Below are 19949 nucleotides of genomic sequence, written 5' to 3' on the forward strand. Positions count from 1 at the left end.
ATTCTGTTCCTCCCTTCCCTATCACACACATCCTTCCGTTTCTCCATAGCTGCATCAAGGAGCAGGAGGGCAATAGAAGCCTTTGCCCCAGTGAGGGGACTAACAGGGTTCTAGCAGAATTTCCTCTTTTTCTTCACAGGGGACTAAATAAAAACTTCAGAACCAGCCTCACCCAGCACAGAAAAAATGGAAAGTATGGAAGAGGAAATGCAGCAGCTTCTCATGCCCACCACTAATGGCAGAAAGAACAGAACCAAGGGAGAGCAAAAAGGGGACAGGCAACGATTGTGTTCCTTGCACGCCACTGAGATTCTCCCTGCCCCGCTACAGCACCCAAGGGGGGCAAGTGGAACAATGCAGAAGATTAGTTGCTTTGATTCAATTCTTAAGGGTGGAGGGGGACGTTAGTATTAAATCTGAGGAGGGTCCAAGTGGTGCTTTGAAGGGGCTTCAGAGTTTCACTGTACCTGGGAGTAAGGGAAACAAAGGGAGAGTATAAAAAGAGTAAGTGGTGATTAGAAAGCAGCACAGAAGACAGATAAAGACAAGTTTAAGGAGTGGAAACAAATCCCCAGTTCCAAGCACTAGACCACAGCCTAGTGAACCCAAATCAAAACACGGGAGAGCAACACCAGCAAGTATCTGCCTTGCCTAATCCCACCTGGATTCCACCTTTAAAAGCGGATGGATTGACTACAGATGGGCTCCTGGTTCCATACAGTGACATGGGCTCGTCTCCACAGAACATGATTCCCACACCATTTCAGCTGTCAGTTAAGGCTGACACCACACATTTTTTCCCTTGAAAACAAAACTCTCTTAAAGAGCTTCCACCTTCCCCATTCAAAACCCCCATCTTTCTCTGCTGTCCAAATTTTTGTGGGAGCATCCATTTCCAGCCAAAACTGCAGAACCGCATGAGACTGGGACAACAAAGAGAAAACTCATCTGGCTAAGAGGCAACCATACAGTGGAAGATGGGAAAACGTTGTTAAGACTTACAAGAGTGTGCAGATAGATTTGGGGGTGACAACATAGCACCCCCCACAAAGTCTGCTCTGAGTTCACCAGTCATAGCGACGGGACTGTCTGGAAGGAGAATCCTCTGGGCCCTGGATTGCAAGACGAGCACCCTCAGCCCGGCGGCCGCTGCCACCTTCGTGACGCCGATATTCCAGCCCCCGCTGCGGCCGGAAACGGGACGTCTCTCGCCTCCATTCGTCATCAAACGCAGCTGCATCGCCTGCATGAGGAAAGAAAAACATAAAAGCTCAGCAGGGGAGGAGGTGTGACAGCAGCATCTGAAATTTGCTGATGAGGAGGACATGGACGGCGCTCACTTTCATCCATGTTGATGTAGTCCTGCCTCTCCTCCTGGTCACCCGTACGATGGTTCCGGGATCGCTGCATGATGTGGGCCCGCTCCCTGATGTGGTGCCCAATAGACATTTGCTCCAGGCCACTGTCCGAATCTCTTACAGTCCGCCTGGTCTCACGGATCTGTGAAAAGATTCCCATACAGAATAACATTTTGGTTCATCCTCCCAGGCCCATGAGGCACTCCAACTCTTTCCGGCACTACTTCAGTCACACACCGCCGCTGCCACTCCCAACGTGTCAGAAGAAACGTAATAATAAGGGAAAAGCAGATTCCCCCTGCCACTACTTCCTCTCCCCTCCCAATGGCCCTGAGCAGGGTTCAGTGAGTCACAGCGCGTCCCTCGCAAGGGCTGCAAAGCAGCGATGCTGTGGGCGGCCAATGCCACCAAACCAAGCCTGCCTGCCCACAGCAAAGGTGGCTGCCTCATGCTCGCCAGACGTGCTCTGGCCTCCTCCTCACCCCGCCAGGTGCCGAACGCATCTCGGAGGTCTCCTGATAGACTTTTGGCCCATCACCCAGGTTGGAATAGGAGATGACAGTCGAGGAAGTAAATGTCTGGCAGTTGCCTCCACTTGTCATGTGCTCCTGAAAGAAGAAATGGGAAAAGTGTAGGGGGAAGAAGGGATGCCAGTTGCTTCTCTCTCTCTCTGTGAAACGAAGTATTACAGAAATTACATATAGGAGGAGTATACTCTCCACGGCTCCATCTTTCTGAAGAATACCTCTTCCTGCTAGATTCACTGTGGCTGAACAACTGCATCTCTATCCTCCCCTCCCTCCCTGCACTTGGCCAGCACGCCCCAGGAACAACCTATCCCTGCTCCAGCCTGGAGAGCAAGCAGGGTTGCAGCTTGAAGCTTGCCTCTTTGGCAGCTTGAGCACAGCCAACACCAAAGAAGCAAAAGATGAGAGACAATAAAGAGGATGGCAAGACCACCCTCAGCGCTGCTCTTAATACGAACCGTTTTATGGAGGATTCTTACCATATTTCCAATCATGTCGTTCATCATTCCAAACATATCCATGAAGCCACCTGCCTGAGAAGCAAAATAGAGTACAGGAGCAGTTTCAAAGGATTCAGGAGGAAAGTACAACAAACCATCCGCAAAGGACATAAAACTGCTGTCTAAGAAGAAAAAAAATACTTGCTTTCCCTGCCCCCTCCCCTTTTTTATTTCAACAGGGGAGAAGACAGAATCTGGGGTGGCTCATCTCCCCACTCTCCCAGGTTTCATAATCCACACTTTCTGTCTCTTAAGATCTCTGGATAGAGCAAAGGCATTTTTCCTCTTTGAGTCTGAAACCTGACGCACTGGGTTTCCTGAGTCCTCGCACACAGCAAGGTTTAGAGAAGAAAATACAGAATGGGCACTAACAATGGTCCTAACTACAGACCAGCCATCCTCCCGGATGTTTTAACCTTGCCAGTGTCAACCACAGTTTAAACCACAAAGTGTTTCTGGGGGTTGTGTTTGTTCTAACGTAATAACAAGTTCTCTTATTTTCCCTATAAACACTTGTCTGTTTTTAATCTTGCAAAACTAAAGGCTTTGCTAATATACTGGGACAGCAGGTCTCACAGGTTAATTGTGCAATATGTAAGCAAAATTACTGTGTCAGTTTAAACTTGCTGATTTTTCATTTTGAGCAGCATCTCGTTCTTGTTTTCAGAGGACCAACAATCACGTGTATTACTATCCTTTGAAGTCTATTAATCCCTTCTCAGAGCTAGAACAATTACAGGATGCTTAACCTTTCTCACTGAGGCAATGCTGCAGAGCAGGCCAGTTACTCTTCTGTTACTTAAGTTACTGAAATCTGGAGTAATCCCTTTCCACTGCATTTTAGAGAATGACAAAATCCATGCAACGTAAGAGCTACGCTCGCACTTATGTACAGACATTCCCACTCTGCTCCTGTCCACCTGAAACGTGCTGTTGACTTTTCCATCTTCTACTGCTGGTCAACGATCAAAGAGGATCAACTATCACCTCTGCCTAGTAACGCTCCAAGTCTTCTCCTTGAGTTGTGGCAGTTCCCTGAGGAGCTCCTAACCAATCTCCTCAGTGTTCCAGAGGCATCACGTTATTAAGAGCCTATCTGGTCTCCCTAGATATTATTTGTCCCTTTTCCTATCAAGCACTACAGTGTAACAGCTTTAGATCTCTTCTCTATTTCAGGCTCAAATACAAGCCCTTTATAAACAGAATCTCCCCTCAAGAAGAGCTCATAGATTTGACTAAAACATTAGAGAGGAACCAAGAGATTTGCCTGAAGTTATACAGCAGGTCAGTGAAAGAGCTCCAAGAGAAACCATCTGCTTTTGGTTTCATTTCAGTACTTGCTTCACTATTCCATTTATTATAAAGCTGAAGCTCATTCTGGTGTCCTCACCTTCCCACCTCACTGCCTGTTCAGACAGGCTGATTTGGTCCCAGATTATACATTTTAGTACTATTTGCACTGAGCACCTGCTCAAAAGAGCCACTAGTTGTGAAGCCTCAAATAAGGTCTAGCAACCTTATGAAACCTGATGGTTTGGAAGAGCCGCCCAAGTTCTGTCTTTTCTGCCCTGCTGAAAGAAAGGGAAAAGAACTGAAAAAAAACTGAGGACTCACCATGCCCAGCATTCCAAAGGGTGAGACAGCTCCTGCCTGCTGGGAGAACAGAAAAACAGAATTACCTTAAGACAACCAGCTATTAGAACCTCCACAAAGCACCCTCATTTTTGGAAAAACAACTGGTAAGAGAAACAGACATGCTACAAAGGGAGAAAGAGAGAGAGAAAAAAAAAAATCACAAAATTATGGTAGTGCAAACTATACTCACCTTAACAAACTGACTTAAGAGCCTTGAGAAATCATATATATCCCTTCCTTCCACTCTCCCTAGCACACAGTTGCCAAGAAATGCATGAATGGACACGGTGCAGGGAAAAGATGCAAGAACAGAGACAAGCTGGCCGCAGCCTGGGTGGAAGGCAGAGCAGGGAGGCTGTGTGGGAAGCGCGACGGGACAGCGGGGTGCCCCTCTTTACCTGCATCCTGCGACCGCCCTGGCGGGCCCCAGGTGTGGTGCCGTCAGCGATGCCAAGCAGCGGGCCAAACCCAAAGCTCCCGGAGAGCATGCGGCTCATGTGCTGCCGGTGGATGGCAAAGGGATCCCTTCAGGAGGGTCAAGAGAACAATTGTGAGGAAGGGACGACACAAGACCAAACCCCAAATAAACCTCCTGTTGCTCTTACATAAACATGACTGCATTTTCCTCTCCACGTTGCAGGCCCAGAAGCCCAAAAACCTAGTGTTGTATATGCTAATCCTTGGGACTGGAAGATCCCATCCTGCTGCCTGTTATTTCAGGTATCATGTCCTAAAATCATTTCCCAGCACTGAGACACCTCTGTACAGAAACAGCTAATACTCTGTTACTACTAATATACTTTAAGGCCACGCATGGCTAAGGCCATTCCAGAACCTTATTGCTCTAGCAGATAAAAACCACTTCTCGGATTGGCAGCTGAAATGTTACCATCATTCCATCCCCATTGCTTCTTCTGCCAGCAAAATCACCAAGCTAACAGCTCTGCTAAATGCGTCAAAGGCTTCTACAGCGGGGCTCTTCTTCTTGCAGGGAGCTGCATGAAGGCCTTTCTAGCTGCAAAGAGAGCATGACACCTGAAAGAGCTAGGCAGCAGGCAACCCCTGCCATTACTTCCTCACTAGAGTGTCTGAGCATGCACAAACACTCAGGCAGAAGGCTGAAACCTTCAGAAAGGAGAACAAGGAAAAACTGTCATGGAAGACGGTGGATGCAATTAAAAAAAAAAAAAAAAAGGGCATCACATTTCTTTGTACCTGTTATAGTCTGGATTTATCCTTCTTGAGTACATCTAACCTGGAAAGTATATTGTACTCCTGAGATCACAAGAGCACCTAGTACAAGCCAATACTTTTCCTTCTCTGCTGGAAATATTTTGCATAATAAAAGCTAGACTCATCCCTGCTGCATCAATAAGAACATACAGTCATCCTGTGACTAAGAGGGACATCAAAGCTTTTGTGCTAATTTGGCTACAACTGATAAAACTCTTGGTTTATGAACGATTTTATAAGCAAAAACCTGACTTTGTGCTTCTACAATAATTAATCAAATTTCTAGCTCTCCCATGCTTAAGACAACCAAATTCTTGCCCTGTTACATTCTAACCCCTACCTGCTTTGACAAGAACCATCAAGTTAGTTTCACTGCCAAATTTAACCAATAGCATTCAATTTCTGTGTTGTGTACAGAAACAAAAACATTCACTTACATGAGCTCTGGAATCGTTCTTGGACATTTGCTAGATTTCACTACTCCTATCCTGCCTTCTCTTAGCTCCCTGCAACTTCCCAGCTGCTTCAGCAATCATCTCCAGCTTCACAAATACCCGGGGTGGGACAGTAACAAACACGGAACAGCAAAGTAGGTTTTGTACCACTGCAGTCTTCCCTTTCCCCCAAAGAAAGTCCTTTTGACAAGGAATAAGGTTAGGCATTCTAGCACACTCTTCCTCCAATAAACCCACAGCGCATTCTGCCCTACTTTGGTCCCTTTTGCTCTCCTACGGAGAGGCAGACTCTAGTGTTGTGGGAATCGGGTCGGCACCAACCAGCCCTTTCCCAGCCCCTTCGCGGACCGTTTGCGCTCCCCGCAAGCGGCTCCCAAGCTGCTACTCTCGGGAGCCTCCAAAGAGGCCCCGCATCCCGGAGGGGACCCGGGGCTGCCCCTCGCCCCCCGCAGCGGGGCCGCCCGCGCCCCCGCGCGACTCCACTCACATGGCGAAGAGCGGGTCCTCGGGCTCGCCATCCCGCAGTAACCGGAACATGCTGCCCTCGGCGGGGCGGCCTCTGCGGGCGGAGAGCGGCGTGAGCGAGCGCGGGGAAGAGGCGGCCGCGACGCCCCGCCCCGCCGCCCCACGCAGCCGCCCCCACGCGACGCGGCGCGGCCTGGGCCCAGGCCCCGGTCCCCCGGGCAGCCCCGCTCGCGCTCCTGCCCTGCCTGCCGCTGCTGCGGGCAGCGAGAGCGGCGCGGCCCGGTCCGACTCGACTCGACTCGACTCGACTCAGGCCGCCCAGTCCAGGCTCGCAGCGGCCGCTCAGGCCCCAGCACCCATCGCGGCCCGCTCGCCCCGCCCGCACCCGCCGGCCCGCCTCGCTCTGCGCACGCGCACACAGGCGGCGGGGGCAGGGGAGAAACGGGCGCCCTGCGCGTGCGCCAAGGCGCTCAACGAGGGGGCGGGAAGTGACGCGGAGCAGCCGCGCTCGCCCCGCCCCGCGGGCACCGCCCGGCGGGGCGGGGCGGGGCGGGGCGTGGCGAGGCTGGCGGCGGCGGCGGCGGCGCTTGCCGCCCGATAAAAGCAGCCGCCGGCAGTGAGCGACCGGTTGGCTCAGCTGCAGGGCCCGCAGCTCCAGTGTGTGTTCACAGAATCACAGAAGGATTGAGGTTGGAAGGGGCCTCCAGAGATCATCTAGTCCAACCCCCCCTGTTCCAGCAGGGACATCTAGAGCACGTGGCACAGGGTGGCATCCAGGTGGGTTTGGAGGATCTCTGGAGAAGGAGACTCCACAACCTCCTTGGGCAGCCTGTTCCAGTGCTCTGTGACCCTCACAGTAAGGAAGTGCTTCCTCATGTGGAGGTGGATCTTCCTGTGTTTCAGCTTATACCCATTACCCCACATCCTGTCACCGGCCACCATGGAGAAGAGCCTGGCCCCATCCTCCCTACAATCACCCCTCAGGTACTGAACACGTTGATCAAATCTCCTCTCAGCCTCCAGACTAAACAGGCTCAGCTCGCTTAGTCTTTCCCCATACAATAGATGCTCCAGTCCCTTAATCATCTTTGTTGCTCTACTCTGGACCCTCTCTAGAAGCTCTATGTCCCTCTTGTCCTGGGGAGCCCAGAACTGCACCCAGTACTCCAGGCACAGCCTCCCTAGAGCTGAGTAGGAGGATCTCCTCTCTCGACCTGCTGGCAACACTCCTCCTGCATGGCAGAGGGAGATGCTAGCCCACCTGTGGGCAGCACAAACACATGACATAAAAGCCTCTTGTTCAACTTGTTTACTCATTTTAACTGTCCCTGGGGATTGCTGATTGTCTTCAGCTACCACCTGTTTTAGTGGATTAAAAGGAAGAGAGCAGATCAACTCATGCTTGAGGCCAGTGCACACTTCCTTTGTGGTATTTTTGTTGACTGTTGCATCCTGCCCACTATGCACAGGAGCCAGACCAAATCCATGCTAGAAAACTAGGAATAGCAGGTTGCTGGATGGGGTTGAGAAATGAGACTCCAGGGATGTGGCGGCAGCTCTGTCCTTGGCCGTCAATGTGTGACAGGAAAATGAGCTGGCAGCGCGCTCTGTAGCGCACAGCAATGCTCCATAGGGCATTTGGCAGCAGTTCCTGCTACAGGGAGTAGGTCTCAGACTAATGTAGAAGATCCCTTGCTGGAGGCCTGTGCCCGTCCGCATGCAGAGGACTCCTCAGGCACCCCCCACGATGCAGAGGGGGTCATTCTCCAGAGGCATCCGTGACATAGAGGCTGTAGGTAGCACAGTGACGTGGCACCGGCTCATGGACACAGACCTCAGGGCAGGGCACTGGCTCAGCAGGGACAAAACTCTCCAGCAGTGCTTGTTACTGAGCTTGTTTGCAGGTGAGCTGGAGAAGCATTCGCTGCCCCGTCATTGTCAGAGAGCTGATCTGCAGCACAAAAGTTCATACAAAGCCCCTGCTACAGCCATTTTTCTAGCTGTGGCCTAGGGAGGAGAAAAGCTGTCTTAACCTCTCTGCTGTTTTGCCATATTGAATCATCCCTCAAAGGCCTGCAGCAGTCTCGGGAGCGCTTGCTCTTTGGTGTTTTCTTGGCACTTTCTCTGGTGTGCTGTTTGGTAGGAGTATGTGGAACTGATTCAGTACCTCAGGATTCAAAAGCAGATGAAGAATTCCTAGAAAAGAATATAAGTATTTTTTGTTTGTTTCTTTTTTTCTTTTTTCTTTTTGTTTTTTTGGTGGGGGGGGGAGCTATAGATAAAACTACTTGCCATAATTAACTGATGTGACTAAAGATTACACTACCAATGATACTGCCAGTTAAACAAGTCTCAAATGAGTCCATCTTGCAAAGAATTGTGCAGGTGGCTAGTGCTGGCCAAAACCCTGGAAGAAGGAAGTGGAAATTATTATGTGATTATGTCTTAACGTGCATGGAGTTAGATGGCCAAGGGTTAGAATAACCTAAGCACGGGGAGTGCAGATGAAAATCAAGGTTTTTACCTTGCTCGTGCCCCTTCCCTATCTAGTTCTCTGTCATGAATTAAAGCTGTTAATTGTGCCTGTCGATGCTTTGGGTTTTTTTTTTTAAGCTGCCCAGGTTGTGCAGGAGGTGGTGGAGGATGGGGGATCTCAGCAGGCAGCTCAGAGGAGGTGAGTGAAGGGCAAAATGGAAGAGGAGGCTGACTCCACTGGCTCCACCTTCGCCTGCCTCTCGCTGACTCGCTGCGCTGTGGAGCAGGAGCTGCTTCCCTCCCCCAGGCATCCCCATCACTGCCCGCAGAACAGGCAGCCAAGGGGCAGTCTCAGTGTAAGCATTTCAAAAGCAAACTGACCATCACGTGGTAAAGGCAAACTTACAGAGGCCACGCTTTTTTACCTACTTATACCAGCTTCCGATCATTTTGGCCAAGGAGATAAAACAAGCTGCTTTATGTATCCATATGTCCTAGGGCCCCCGTGGATGCCTCTAAGACAAAGAAATCCTGGTTATCCTAAGTTATAGCTTCCCACAGCCATTTCCTCTTGTTCCCTTCACTTCTGCCTGTTACGTAATCCTCACACAACAGCTAACTCGGGCCTCAGTGAAGGACAGCTCTGATGTGATCCTCAAGGGTGACAGTCTGGGATGCTGGAGCCAGCTCACAGCAGCTGCAGCCTGCATTGCACAGCAGTGATTACTCCCAGAATATTTTGCTTGTGTTAGGGACGTGTCTGTCATACTGTGAGAACCACAACCTCCATCTGTGCTATGATAGTGAAGACAGGTTCACAGAAATCATGATTCAAAACCTCCCCCCTTTCTAATCTTAACAGGCTCTGCCAATAAGACAGACTGACTCCTCTGTCACTCCCTTGTGCACATCTTCTCATGTTATCTCCCCTGCTTCCCGGCCATGGCCAATTCCTATTTGTTGCCCCCCAAGAAGACACCATTTCCCAGTGCAAAGCTTGGCCAGTTGTTGAATTCTTGAGAATTTCCTTTTGCTTTCAGGGTGCAACATCACGAAAGAACAAAAATCCATAATCTGCTTGGATTTTTAATGAACACCAGACTTCAGCGTGAATTAAATACATACATATATACAAATGCATTCCCTCCTCACATCGAAATTTTACCAGTCTCACTTTAAGTGAAAGGGTAGCTACAGCTTGTGTCTGAATTTATGTAAATATATGAAAAACTAATGCAAATATATGGCCTTCTGCTCTCTCGCTGTTCAGCAAACATTTTGGAAGAGTTTGGGAACCATTTATGAGTTACTTCACAACAAAATTCTTGAAATATCCAGTATGATATGGCTGTTGCTCAGCAAATGTCTCAGGCTTCAGCATAACCTACAAACTGCCCTCCCCCACTAAGCAGGATAGGGTAGCAAAACTAGCAAGCTATTAAAAAGAAATGTACCAATATTTGCTTTTGGGTGCATACACACCACTCATCACACACACCCTGACCATGGTCGAAGTAGGAAAATACAAACCGTACATATAAAACCTCACACACATACACAAGCGCATGCTCACATACATGCTCACATGTAGGGGGAAACTTAAAACATGCATCAGCAGAAAACCACCATACTTCCCATACTCACAAAAGCACATGTGAAAAACAGAAAGAAAATATAATCACAGTCAACAAACTCGCAAGTATACATGTACATATACACACACACATCTGCATAAACACATAAGTTGCAGCATAAAAATCATAACATATTGTACAGATAAAATCACATTCATAACGCTCTCCATGCTGCATTCTGGCATGCATATAGCCTATGTACCCATACAAAGCTGTATCATGTAACTTCTGTATGTCCTTCATTTCATTTAAGGGCATACAACTTCTAAATGGACAGAGGCAATTTGGCGGAGTTTGCAACGCAACTTGAAGCAGATGACACAACATATTGAAAATAGGCTCCTATGCACATACTCCGTGAGTACGGCTGCATTTGCAACACATGGGAAAAATACAGATGGGAAAGGGGAGTTGATCCAGTTGCAAGTGGATCTGGCATGTGCAAGTACCCCAAAGTGATGGGGGAACAGAATAAACAGGGGTTAGATTAGATGGTTATGGGTATTCCCTCAGGATCCAAGCAAAGTGTCACAGAATCACAGACTGGTTGAGTTTGGAAGGGACCTCTAGAGATCATCTAGTCCAACCTCCCTGCTCCAGCAGGGACATCTAGAGCACGTGGCATAGGGCGGTATCCAGGTGAGTTTTGAAGATCTCCAGAGAAGGAGGCTCCACAACCTCTCTGGGCAGCCTGTTCCAGGGCTCTGTGACCCTCCCAGCAAAGAAGTTCTTCCTCACATGGAGATGGAACTTCCCGTGTTTCAACTTACACCCATTACCCCTCATCCTGTCACCAGCCACCACGGAGAAGAGTTTGGCCCCATCCTCCCTACATTCTCTCCTCAGATATTTATACATATTGATCAGATCTCCTCTCAGTCTTCTCCCCTGCAGGCTAAACAGACCCAGCGTGCTTAGTCTTTCCCCATAAGATAGATGCTCCAGTCCCTTAATCACCTTCGTTGCTCTAGAAGCTCCACGTTCCCCTTGTCCTGGGGAGCACACCAGAAGACAGCAGCACTTCAGTCAGGATTGAAGGGCAAGGAAAGCCGGGGTGAGGAAGAGGGCATGAGAGGAGGCGTGGAGAAGAGTTGCAGATAGGGTGTAAGGGAAATCACGCCTGATACAGGCAGATAAGGGGAAAACATGAATGGAAAATGAAAGCGGGATGTGAAACCAATTTCATATGGGACATGAAGAGTGCTGATAAGAATACAGACATGAGGGAAGAGTTAAGAAGGGTCACATTAGGTAGCAACAGCAAACAAAATAAGGTGCAGCACACAGATGGGAAAAGTTAAGGATGGATATTGAAAGTATTAGCGCACTGAGGGGGAAGAGGCCATAGGTGGCCCATCAGCTTGTGGAGCAATCCACATTGTCCTATCTCCATTTGTAGGAAACGAACCAACAGGTGTTTGAGTATTTGCATCTGTGGGTGTGTTGCATCAGCAAAGCGCTTTGGGCACAGGTAACCTTTTCTGTCTCCTCTCTAGGGCGTTGCACCAGGGCCTACCTGTGCATTGCTATGAAAATGCTTCTGCAATAGGATGTGTGCTGGGGTAGGTTTGTGTTTTCAGTAGCTAACCACGTAAAGAGGGAGGTGAAGAGCCTGCTTGGGGGAAGAGCAGAGCCATGAGGAGAAGCAGGTAAGAATGGCAATGGTTAGATTTTCAGATGTTTCTTTGGAAGATCACTTTTTAGGTTCTTTGGCTCCTTTGCTGGGTCTATCCAGAAATGAAGCGGAAGAGAGGGATGAAAGAGGGGCACTTGAGCCAAACCAGGGCTTGACCACTGCTAGCAGCCAGGCCTGTAAGGTTGGTTAGAGGGGCTATAAAACAGGAGGAAGTAAAGAATGAATTTTCACCATTTGCCTTTTTGTTACTTGTCCAGATGTATGTGTCAGGGTTGCATTGCACCTTCTCCGGGGCAGGCACTGCGTGCAGCTAGGGAGAAGCATTGGTAGAGCGAGCGCTTCATCAAAGACAAGCAGCTATAACTGCAGAGATGACAAGGTGGGATCCTCCTACTTTCATGGCACTCATTATAATTTATCCAATCTCATTCTCACTTTGACTTTTTTCATTAGATGTTCAAGCTGAAACAGACCATCGGTTCTAAATTCAGACGTGGGACTCAGATTTACTGAATTTGTATCAGATACTTTTTCCAAATAGCTGGATTACTAATCCTGCCTGGTGTCTATGAGTATGTGCATGCAGACAGTAGCCACTCATGTCTTCTACGCTTATGCTTACTCTTGTGCTGACATTGGCAAATGTCGGCAGGTTTCCTTGTGTGCGAACACTGTGATTGCGAGTAGGTTAACACAGATCTAAGATAGAAGGGCATTGGTCACCCCAGTCTAGTAACACTGTTGGACAGCAGCACGGCAGTAAGGGCGCTTATTTATTTATCCGCGAGGATGCAAGGCATAAGGTCCTTTCCGTTCCGCGGGAAGGACATTCGCCCACGAGGAGATCCCCGACGTTGGCGCTCGGAGGCCTCGAGCCGCCTCCCGCACCGCGCGCGCCCCCGGGCAGCGCAGCCGCCGCCGCGCAGCAGGTGTCGCCCTTGCACCGCGCAGCGCGGCCCGCGCTCGGCCCCGGCCCCGGCAGGAAGCGACGCGGCGCGGCCCGCGGCGGCGGCTGCCCCTGCGGAGGGAGGAGGGCTCCGTGTGGGCTGCCGGGCCCCTCGGGCGCGCAGCACCGCCGCAAGCCGCGCGACGAGCCTTGGCCGTGGTGCTGCCGCGCCGAGACAGGCACGACTGGGGAGGCCGCCAACACGCTGCGCGCAGAGCGCGCACCAGAGCCTCCTCCCACAGCCACGGGCTCCGGTTTCCGCGCTGGGTGCTCGCGACGCGCTGCGTGTGCCCAGAGCCGCCCCCGTGTCCTGGAAACCCCCATGGTGTCCTCACAACCAGCTCGGGCCGCCGGCCAGAACCTGCCCCCCGGCCCACAGCGCGGGGACAGCCCCGCCCGGCGGCCGCGCCCTCGCGCAGCCGCTCGTGCGCGAGGCCCCTCCCTCCCTGCGCACCGCACTGCCCCTCCGGCGCCCCCTCCCCCACCGCGGCCTTCGCTCCCGCCAGCCAATGAGGAGGCTGTTGCCAGGCAGACGGCTCATTTGAATCGCCCAGTCAGGCGCCCCTCACACTCCCTCCTTATATGGTGAAGCAGGATGCGTTCTCTCCCCTCCTTTCCCCGCCCGCTGCTTCCCCGGGGCGCGCGCGATCCAGCAGCGCCCCGCCCTCTCCTCCGCCGCGGAGCGCGGGAAAAGCGCCTGCCGCCCCGCCCCCAGCCCGCCCAGTTCCCGCGCCGGGGACCCGACTAGGGCAGGCGCCTGCCCGGCAGGACAGGGGCTGCTGGGGCGGGAAGGAGGAGCCGCCGCCTGGGAGCGATTCCAGCGGGAGGGCGGGCAGCTGGAGTGGAAAATTCCAGGCGGGAACAAGCATGAGCGAGACCGTCGCCAGCACTGCCCTCCCACGCGGCCTCGTCGCGCCACGCTGAGCCCCGCAAAACCTCCTGCCAGGCACGGGCTCAGGCCCGACCGCAGACGGGGACTCGGCCCTGTCCTGGCCTCAGCGTGCCCGGGCCGGCTCGGTGCGCCCACCAGGGCAGGGGCGCGACGCAGGGCTGCGGAGCGGGCAGGACCCGCGCGCCTCGCACCGCCGCCCCGCGCGGCCGCGTCCTGTCGCGCGTGCACGTGTTCGCGGCGCGGGAAAGACGGCCGCGCCGGGCTCCGGTGTGCGGGGCCACGGAAGAGGCAGCTCGCGGGGCTGCCGGGGGACCCAGCGCCTCCTCTGCCGGCCCCTGTCAGGCGCGGAGGAGCGCACATTGTTCTCGGCATTCCGCTCTTTCCAGCGCCGCTCTCTCCTCCTTCTCTCCTCCCTCCCTGGCCCTCTCCCCTCCCTTCGCCAGGTCCCTCCTTCCCTCGTCACCAACTGGTGTATAAATCCCCTTCTCCAGCGGATCCCCCATCGCGGGAGACCCTGGTACTTTGGCCCCCTGGGCGGACGCTGCAGCCTCTGCCCTTCGGCTCGCTGGGACTTTGCGCTCCCTGCCGGACCCCTCGCTCTCGGTGCCGCTCGCTCTCCGGAGGGCTCGCGGGGCGTTTCCGAGCGGCCCTTTCCCTTTGCCTCTCGCTCCCGTACCAGGATGTCGGAAAAACGCGTAGAGGAGGCGCCGGCGGAGCTGAGCGCCAAGGTGAGGCACCCGCCCGCCCGGCGCCCCGCGCCGCGGGCTTCCCCGCTCCTCCTGGCCCGCGGCGGCGGCTCTGCCCCGCCGGACTCCGGGCGCTGCCCCTCTCCGCCCTCCGCAGGGCCGGGGCGCGCGCGGGGAGGGGGCGGCGCGCGGCTCCGCGCGCTCCCAGGTGCCCGGCCAGCAGGGGGGCGCGCGCGGGAGGGGGGGGCGCGCGCGGGAGGGGCGGTGCGCGGCCCCGCGCGCTCCCAGGTGCCCGGCCCGCTGGGGGCGCGCGCGCGGGAGGGGGCGGCGCGCGGGGCGGGGCGGGGCGGGGGAGCGATCCCAAATGTGGGCGAAAGAGCGGCCGGGCCGTCCCCGCAGTGCCCCCGCCGGGGCTCTCGTCAGGGCCGCGAGGTGCCCCCCTTCGGGGGCGGCCCTGCCTCCCGGGCGGCGCTTCTGGAGGATGCGCTAGGAAGGGTTGGTGGAGCTGAGCGCGGGCAGGAGGCCGGGCCTTGCGAGCCCCGCGCAGAACCAAGTTGTTACTGCATTTGGACAAAGAAGAGCCCCACATCGTAGAAGACTGGGAAGGCAGTGGAAGCTCAGCGGCTGCGTTGCTGTGAGGATCAAAGAGCAGCTCCCGTTCCCTGCGCTCATTGCAAGCTTAGGCAGATGCTCTCCTCCCAAAAAGGAGGGGGAAGGATGAATGACAAAGATCCCAAATGACATGTGCCATGTGGTTGTGCATTGTTATACTACTTAGCAGCCGAGTAGTGGAGTCTTCTACTCAAATCCCTGGTGGCAAGAGGGAGCATGGGATAAATGTCAGGGCTGCGGGTGGTCCTCTGTGTCATCTTATCCAGAAATGCTTTCTGCACTGCAGAAATGGGAGCCATAGAGACCCCTTGAGGCTCCCGTGCTACTTGGGACAAGGTTTCTGTCTTTGGTCATTGCCCTGGGACTCCTCAGCATGCCAGTACCCCATGCAGTGTCCCATCGAGAGGTGCCAGCTCCTCACCTGGAAGGGATGGCTTGGGAGCCCTAAAATGCAGTCTCCACCCTCATCCCTTCCAGCCCACAGAGTCCTGGTGAGCTTGTCGTGCCCTTCATGCGCTTACAGATAGCGCTAAGCAGTTACAGCTCCAGTGAGGTTGGGAGACAGGGGCCTCTAAGTGCCTCCCCAGGGCTTGACCTCTTAAGGCAGAGCTTAGAAACCACTATAAAGTGTTGAGCATGCCACAGGCTGGGAAATGACGGTGCCAGCAGCCTCTGAGTCCCCTTGCTGCCGGTGCTGGAAATGACAGCTGTCCCAGGCACCAGTCAGCCGAGCTGACCACAACTCAGTTGTGCGGTCGCAAATTCAGAGAACTTGCATGGGGGCCAGGCTCTGGGAGGGAAGGACCCTCCAAAAGGCCCTCCAGCGAGGCGGGAACCCTCCGGTGAAGCGGGAGCCCACGGGGCCCTGGTGCCGCCCTGGTGCCAGGCAGCTGCGGGCTGCGCATGGGGCGCAGCTGGGGCCAGCGGGATCCTGGGCTCGTTCCCTGCAGCGGGCAGCGGCCGTTGGGGCCGATAGGGTGGGCGGGCAGCGGCCGTTGGGGTGGGCGGGCAGTGGCTGTTCGGGTGGGCTGCGGAGCCCCTAGTGGGCGCTAGGGGTAAGGCTGGCTGGCTGGCTGGCAGGCTGGCGGGCGGGCGGGCGGGCAGGCAGGATTGCGCCTCCACCAGCGGGTCGCTCTTCGCCTCCAGCCAGCTCCTGTGTCTGAGGGGAAAAACTTCCTTCTCCGTGTGATAAAACTTAAGACTTTCTCTCTTTCTGTCTCTCTCTCTCTTTTTTTTTTCGTTCCCAAATAAAAGTAATTCTGACCCGTGTTCACAGCTTTTCTATGTCATTGACCACCCTTCTGCAGAGCTGGGAGGGCAGTTTTAATGCCTTTTTGTTTTCTCTCTCTTCATCATTACGTTGTATCTCCTTTCTAACCCCCTTTTATGTACAATGAAGCAATGCATCCTTTTTTTGTTTCTTGTCACTGACCACTGGAATGATATCTTGTGTATAGGAAATGAAAGAAAAGAAGGAAAAACTAGAGGAGAAAATGGTCCACAAAGAAAAGAAGAAGGAGATAGTAGAGGTGAGGCCCAGCATAGCCCTTCTGAGGGGCATACATTTAGAGGAGTCGAGGATTTTATAAGGGGTCATTAGCCTGGGAACTTCAGGTCGTGAATGTGAAGGGAATATGGGAGATTAATTAAAAAGAGGGGTCAGGTCAATGGAGCTCATAAGGGAAAAGGACAGATGAAGAATGAGTTCTTGGATCAATGTGGTGAGTGAGTTTTGCAAGATTTAGGCAGCATAGCCAGTGTGGCCCAAGGGGAAGAAAGGAGCATGCAGACCAGGGCTGAGTTAGGAGAAGGTGGCACCGCAAACACAATCTTTCCTCTATTGAGGGTGCTCTGAGGTACAGAGGAGCACAAGCTGAGGGAGAGGGAGGCAGTTACAGTGAGGAGATACAGATTGCTGCAGGTCAGGAGGCATCTGGAAGCAGGTGTGTTACATGCACAGGCTTAGTCACGTGGGTAACCAGAGAGACTGTTGAGAAGGGATTTCTGCAGCTTGTTGGAATTTAAACTTCTGAAAGTCAGGGAAGCTAGAGCTGGTGGGAAGGGCTTGGAAGGGTTGGCTTTGTAAGGGAAGGAGGCTTGCAAGGAGGGTTTCAGCTGTGTGACACAGCTGGGATGCTGGAAGTGACAGGGTCTGAATAACAGTGCAGAGGTCACTTGATGCGCATCTGATGCTGGAGTCTGAAATAGCTGGAGCTATGGGGATTATACTTGCGCTCACAACAAAGGCAGCATGAGAATAGCAGCCTCATGCTAATTTCTGCTCTGGTTAATCTGTTTTACTCAGGATGAGGAAAATGGAGCTGAAGAGGATGAGGAAGAGAATCCTGAGGATGCGGATGAAGATGAAGGTGGTGATGAGGATGAAGGTGGGAATGATCTGCTTGGGAGAAATGGGAGGAATCAGACTGTGGGAGTATGAAAGATCATAGAGGCAAATTTTTCCTCTGAGCCCTCTGAGATTAGGTTCACCTCAAAGCTGCCTCAGTAACTTGCATCTTTTTTTTTGTTTGTGTTTAGATGGAGATGAGAATGGGCAAGAGCAGGATGGACATGCAGAAAAACGATCTGCAGAGGAGGAAGAGGTAATGACAGTGAAAAGGAACTAGGCTACCTGCTATGAACTGATGAAATCCATGTGGATGCCATTGCCGAGCATCTCAAATCACCCTCACGTCTCATTGCTGCTTCTCTGTGTCAGGAAGTCTGATGTGGCAAGGAGATAACAGAACTTCATAGACCCTTTGTGGAACTGGCCTAGGTCCTTGCCTCGAGCAGTCAGGGTGCTTTAGATTGTGCTGGGTCATCATCCCTCACAGAGCAGTGATTTCCATGCTTCAGGACAGAAGCCAGATGATGGATGGACTTTTAAAGTTGGTCTTGGGATCTGTCCGAGGTGGTGTGAGGTTTGGGCTTTATATGTACTGAAATTAACATGGCAGGTGTCCCTGCAAGAGGATCTGTGCACATCTTAAGCATTACCATTAACGGAACAGCTGAATGTCAGGCACTCCAATACAATGTAAAGAATAGATTTAGGGTGGGCCAAACAAATATTTCTGCATGGGGGAAAGAGCAACAGTAAGAATCTCGTGCAGAAATCATGTGCTTTGGTGTAGTAATTGTTTGGTAACACTTTTTTTTTTTTTTTCCCTATCTCTTTCTCCTATATAGGATGAAGTGGATCCAAAGAGACAAAAGACAGAAAACGGATCATCAGCTTGAGTCCTTGCCTCCCATCTTTTCTGTTCCGTCCATCTCTCCTCCTCCATTCCAGCCTGTGCTTGCACTGTACATTAGCCTCTGGCTTCACACAGTCTCAGATGAGGAAAGATTAAAAATGCTCTCAGACAGGGAAGACAGCAGTTTCCTTCCCACCTGAAGATCTAGCCCATCTATGACATTCCCCAGCTGAAATTTTTCTAGCCCCTCACATCCTTTCAACTATGCCCTACTTAAAAATTATCCTTTTTCCTCAAGAATCTCGTATTTTCCTGTCTCCGAGTAAGTAACCTTACTATGCCCATGTGCCAGACTCTTCTTCACATGGCAGACATTCCTTTCTACTTGCCCTCTCTCTTCACAAATACAACTGAGATTCTTACCAGTGGCTTCTGCTTCTCAGACCTGCTGTCAAATATCCTGCCTGGATCCAGGAGGCTATGGGCACAGATCTCATGGTGCATTTTCCAGTCCTAGGTCTCCTATCATCTTCTTTCCCATTGGACCCTGAGAGGCAAAGAAAAATAATATTACAAGCAATGATGTTTTTATTAAACCACACACAGAGACAGAATTTATTTTAACATTTCTTTTTAAAAAAAAAGTTTACATGACAGACAGCAAGCTGGCCCTCGTGATTTTTTTCAGAAGATAAAGCTTGTTTTTATATATGAATTTCATCTGAACTGTATTTTTTTTTAATTTGGAGGCTTTTTTAAAAACAAATCAAGAGATAAACAAATGAGGACCAAACTTTGATTTCCATTTTTCCCCTCAGATTCTCTTGTGACCATTTTTTTTGTAAATTAAAGGCAATACAGCCACAGCATTTTCTATGGCACAAACATCACAAGGATGATAGATATAAATATATATATTGTTTTCAACTAGCATTGTAAATAAAAGCATTTAAAAATATTTCGGATCGCTTGTGTGGAAAAGTGTATCTGCAAGTCTTTGTTTATGTTTTGATCTGGTGTGGAAAAGTCAATTTGCAGAAAAAAAAAATAGCACACATGTTGGCTGGTGAAAAGAACCCAAGTTTAGTCAAAACACCTGTGCGAATTGCCCCTGCAAATCGGACACCAGTGTGCATAGATTCTGTTCTCCCTTTTGCATTGCTCCATCTGCCAGGCATTTATAGTGTGGACGTGTCACAAATGTGAAACAAAACTCCAGGCTTATCATGAAGCTCTTGAAGCCAGACTCTGCACCAGATGGTAGAGGTTCAGAAAGAGAACCTAATCTGTGCCTGATGGACATAAGCAAGTACTGCTCTAAGCTTATACTGTTTTACAGCCTTCCTGCTCTGACTTGCATCAGGCATAACCCATGTAGTGTCAGTCATACAGAACAACAGGAAGGTGTTTTAAGTAGCAAGCATTTTAGATGTTTGTCTGCCCAGTTGTCTCTCGATCTGTGAAACATTGCCTTCTGTCTTTGGAAACCTCTGAAGTGGTTATTGTTTTTTCCTTTTTTTTTTTTTTCTTTTTTTTTTTAACTTTATTCTGAAAATCAAATCATAAGATACCAAGACTGGAAGCTGTAAATACAGCCCTTTTTCTTAGCATCAGTGGCTTGGTGTCTGTCCAACTACAGCAACAGATCAGATACTTGAAGTACAAATGGTTGCTGACCTCCGCAAATGGAAAGTG

The 19949-nt window shown here is 51.6% G+C and overlaps 2 protein-coding genes across 5 annotated transcripts; one reads left to right on the forward strand and one right to left on the reverse strand.

Annotated features, from left to right (window-relative positions):
* Window positions 1–429: 429 nt before the first annotated feature.
* MLF2 (myeloid leukemia factor 2) lies at window positions 430–6298 on the reverse strand. Of its 2 annotated transcripts, none has more exons than XM_010212369.2 (8): window positions 6196–6298; window positions 4419–4545; window positions 4000–4035; window positions 2365–2418; window positions 1841–1966; window positions 1341–1500; window positions 1003–1243; window positions 430–467 (listed from the first exon to the last, which is right to left on the reverse strand). In XM_010212369.2, the coding sequence occupies exons 1-7, from the start codon at window positions 6243–6245 to the stop codon at window positions 1065–1067; spliced, it is 732 nt and encodes a 243-aa protein (XP_010210671.2). In that variant the 5' UTR covers window positions 6246–6298; the 3' UTR covers window positions 430–467; window positions 1003–1064. The 2 variants fall into 2 exon arrangements, with proteins under 2 accessions (XP_010210671.2, XP_088376915.1); XM_088520789.1 differs by having other exon boundaries at window positions 4000–4038.
* Window positions 6299–14230: 7932 nt separating this feature from the next.
* PTMS (parathymosin) lies at window positions 14231–19219 on the forward strand. Of its 3 annotated transcripts, none has more exons than XM_088520797.1 (5): window positions 14231–14484; window positions 16512–16583; window positions 17360–17423; window positions 17593–17657; window positions 18247–19219. In XM_088520797.1, exons 1-5 carry the CDS (start codon window positions 14437–14439, stop codon window positions 18295–18297), a joined length of 300 nt encoding a protein of 99 aa, XP_088376923.1. In that variant the 5' UTR covers window positions 14231–14436; the 3' UTR covers window positions 18298–19219. The 3 variants fall into 3 exon arrangements, with proteins under 3 accessions (XP_088376923.1, XP_088376922.1, XP_088376921.1); XM_088520796.1 differs by having other exon boundaries at window positions 14232–14484; window positions 17360–17426; XM_088520795.1 differs by having other exon boundaries at window positions 14234–14484; window positions 17360–17441.
* The last annotated feature ends 730 nt before the right edge of the window (window positions 19220–19949 follow it).

Source organism: Tinamus guttatus, unplaced genomic scaffold (genome assembly GCF_059628265.1).
Source record: "Tinamus guttatus ecotype Peru unplaced genomic scaffold, ASM5962826v1 Tinamus_guttatus_pri_ptg000098l, whole genome shotgun sequence".
Classification (NCBI taxonomy): domain Eukaryota; kingdom Metazoa; phylum Chordata; class Aves; order Tinamiformes; family Tinamidae; genus Tinamus; species Tinamus guttatus.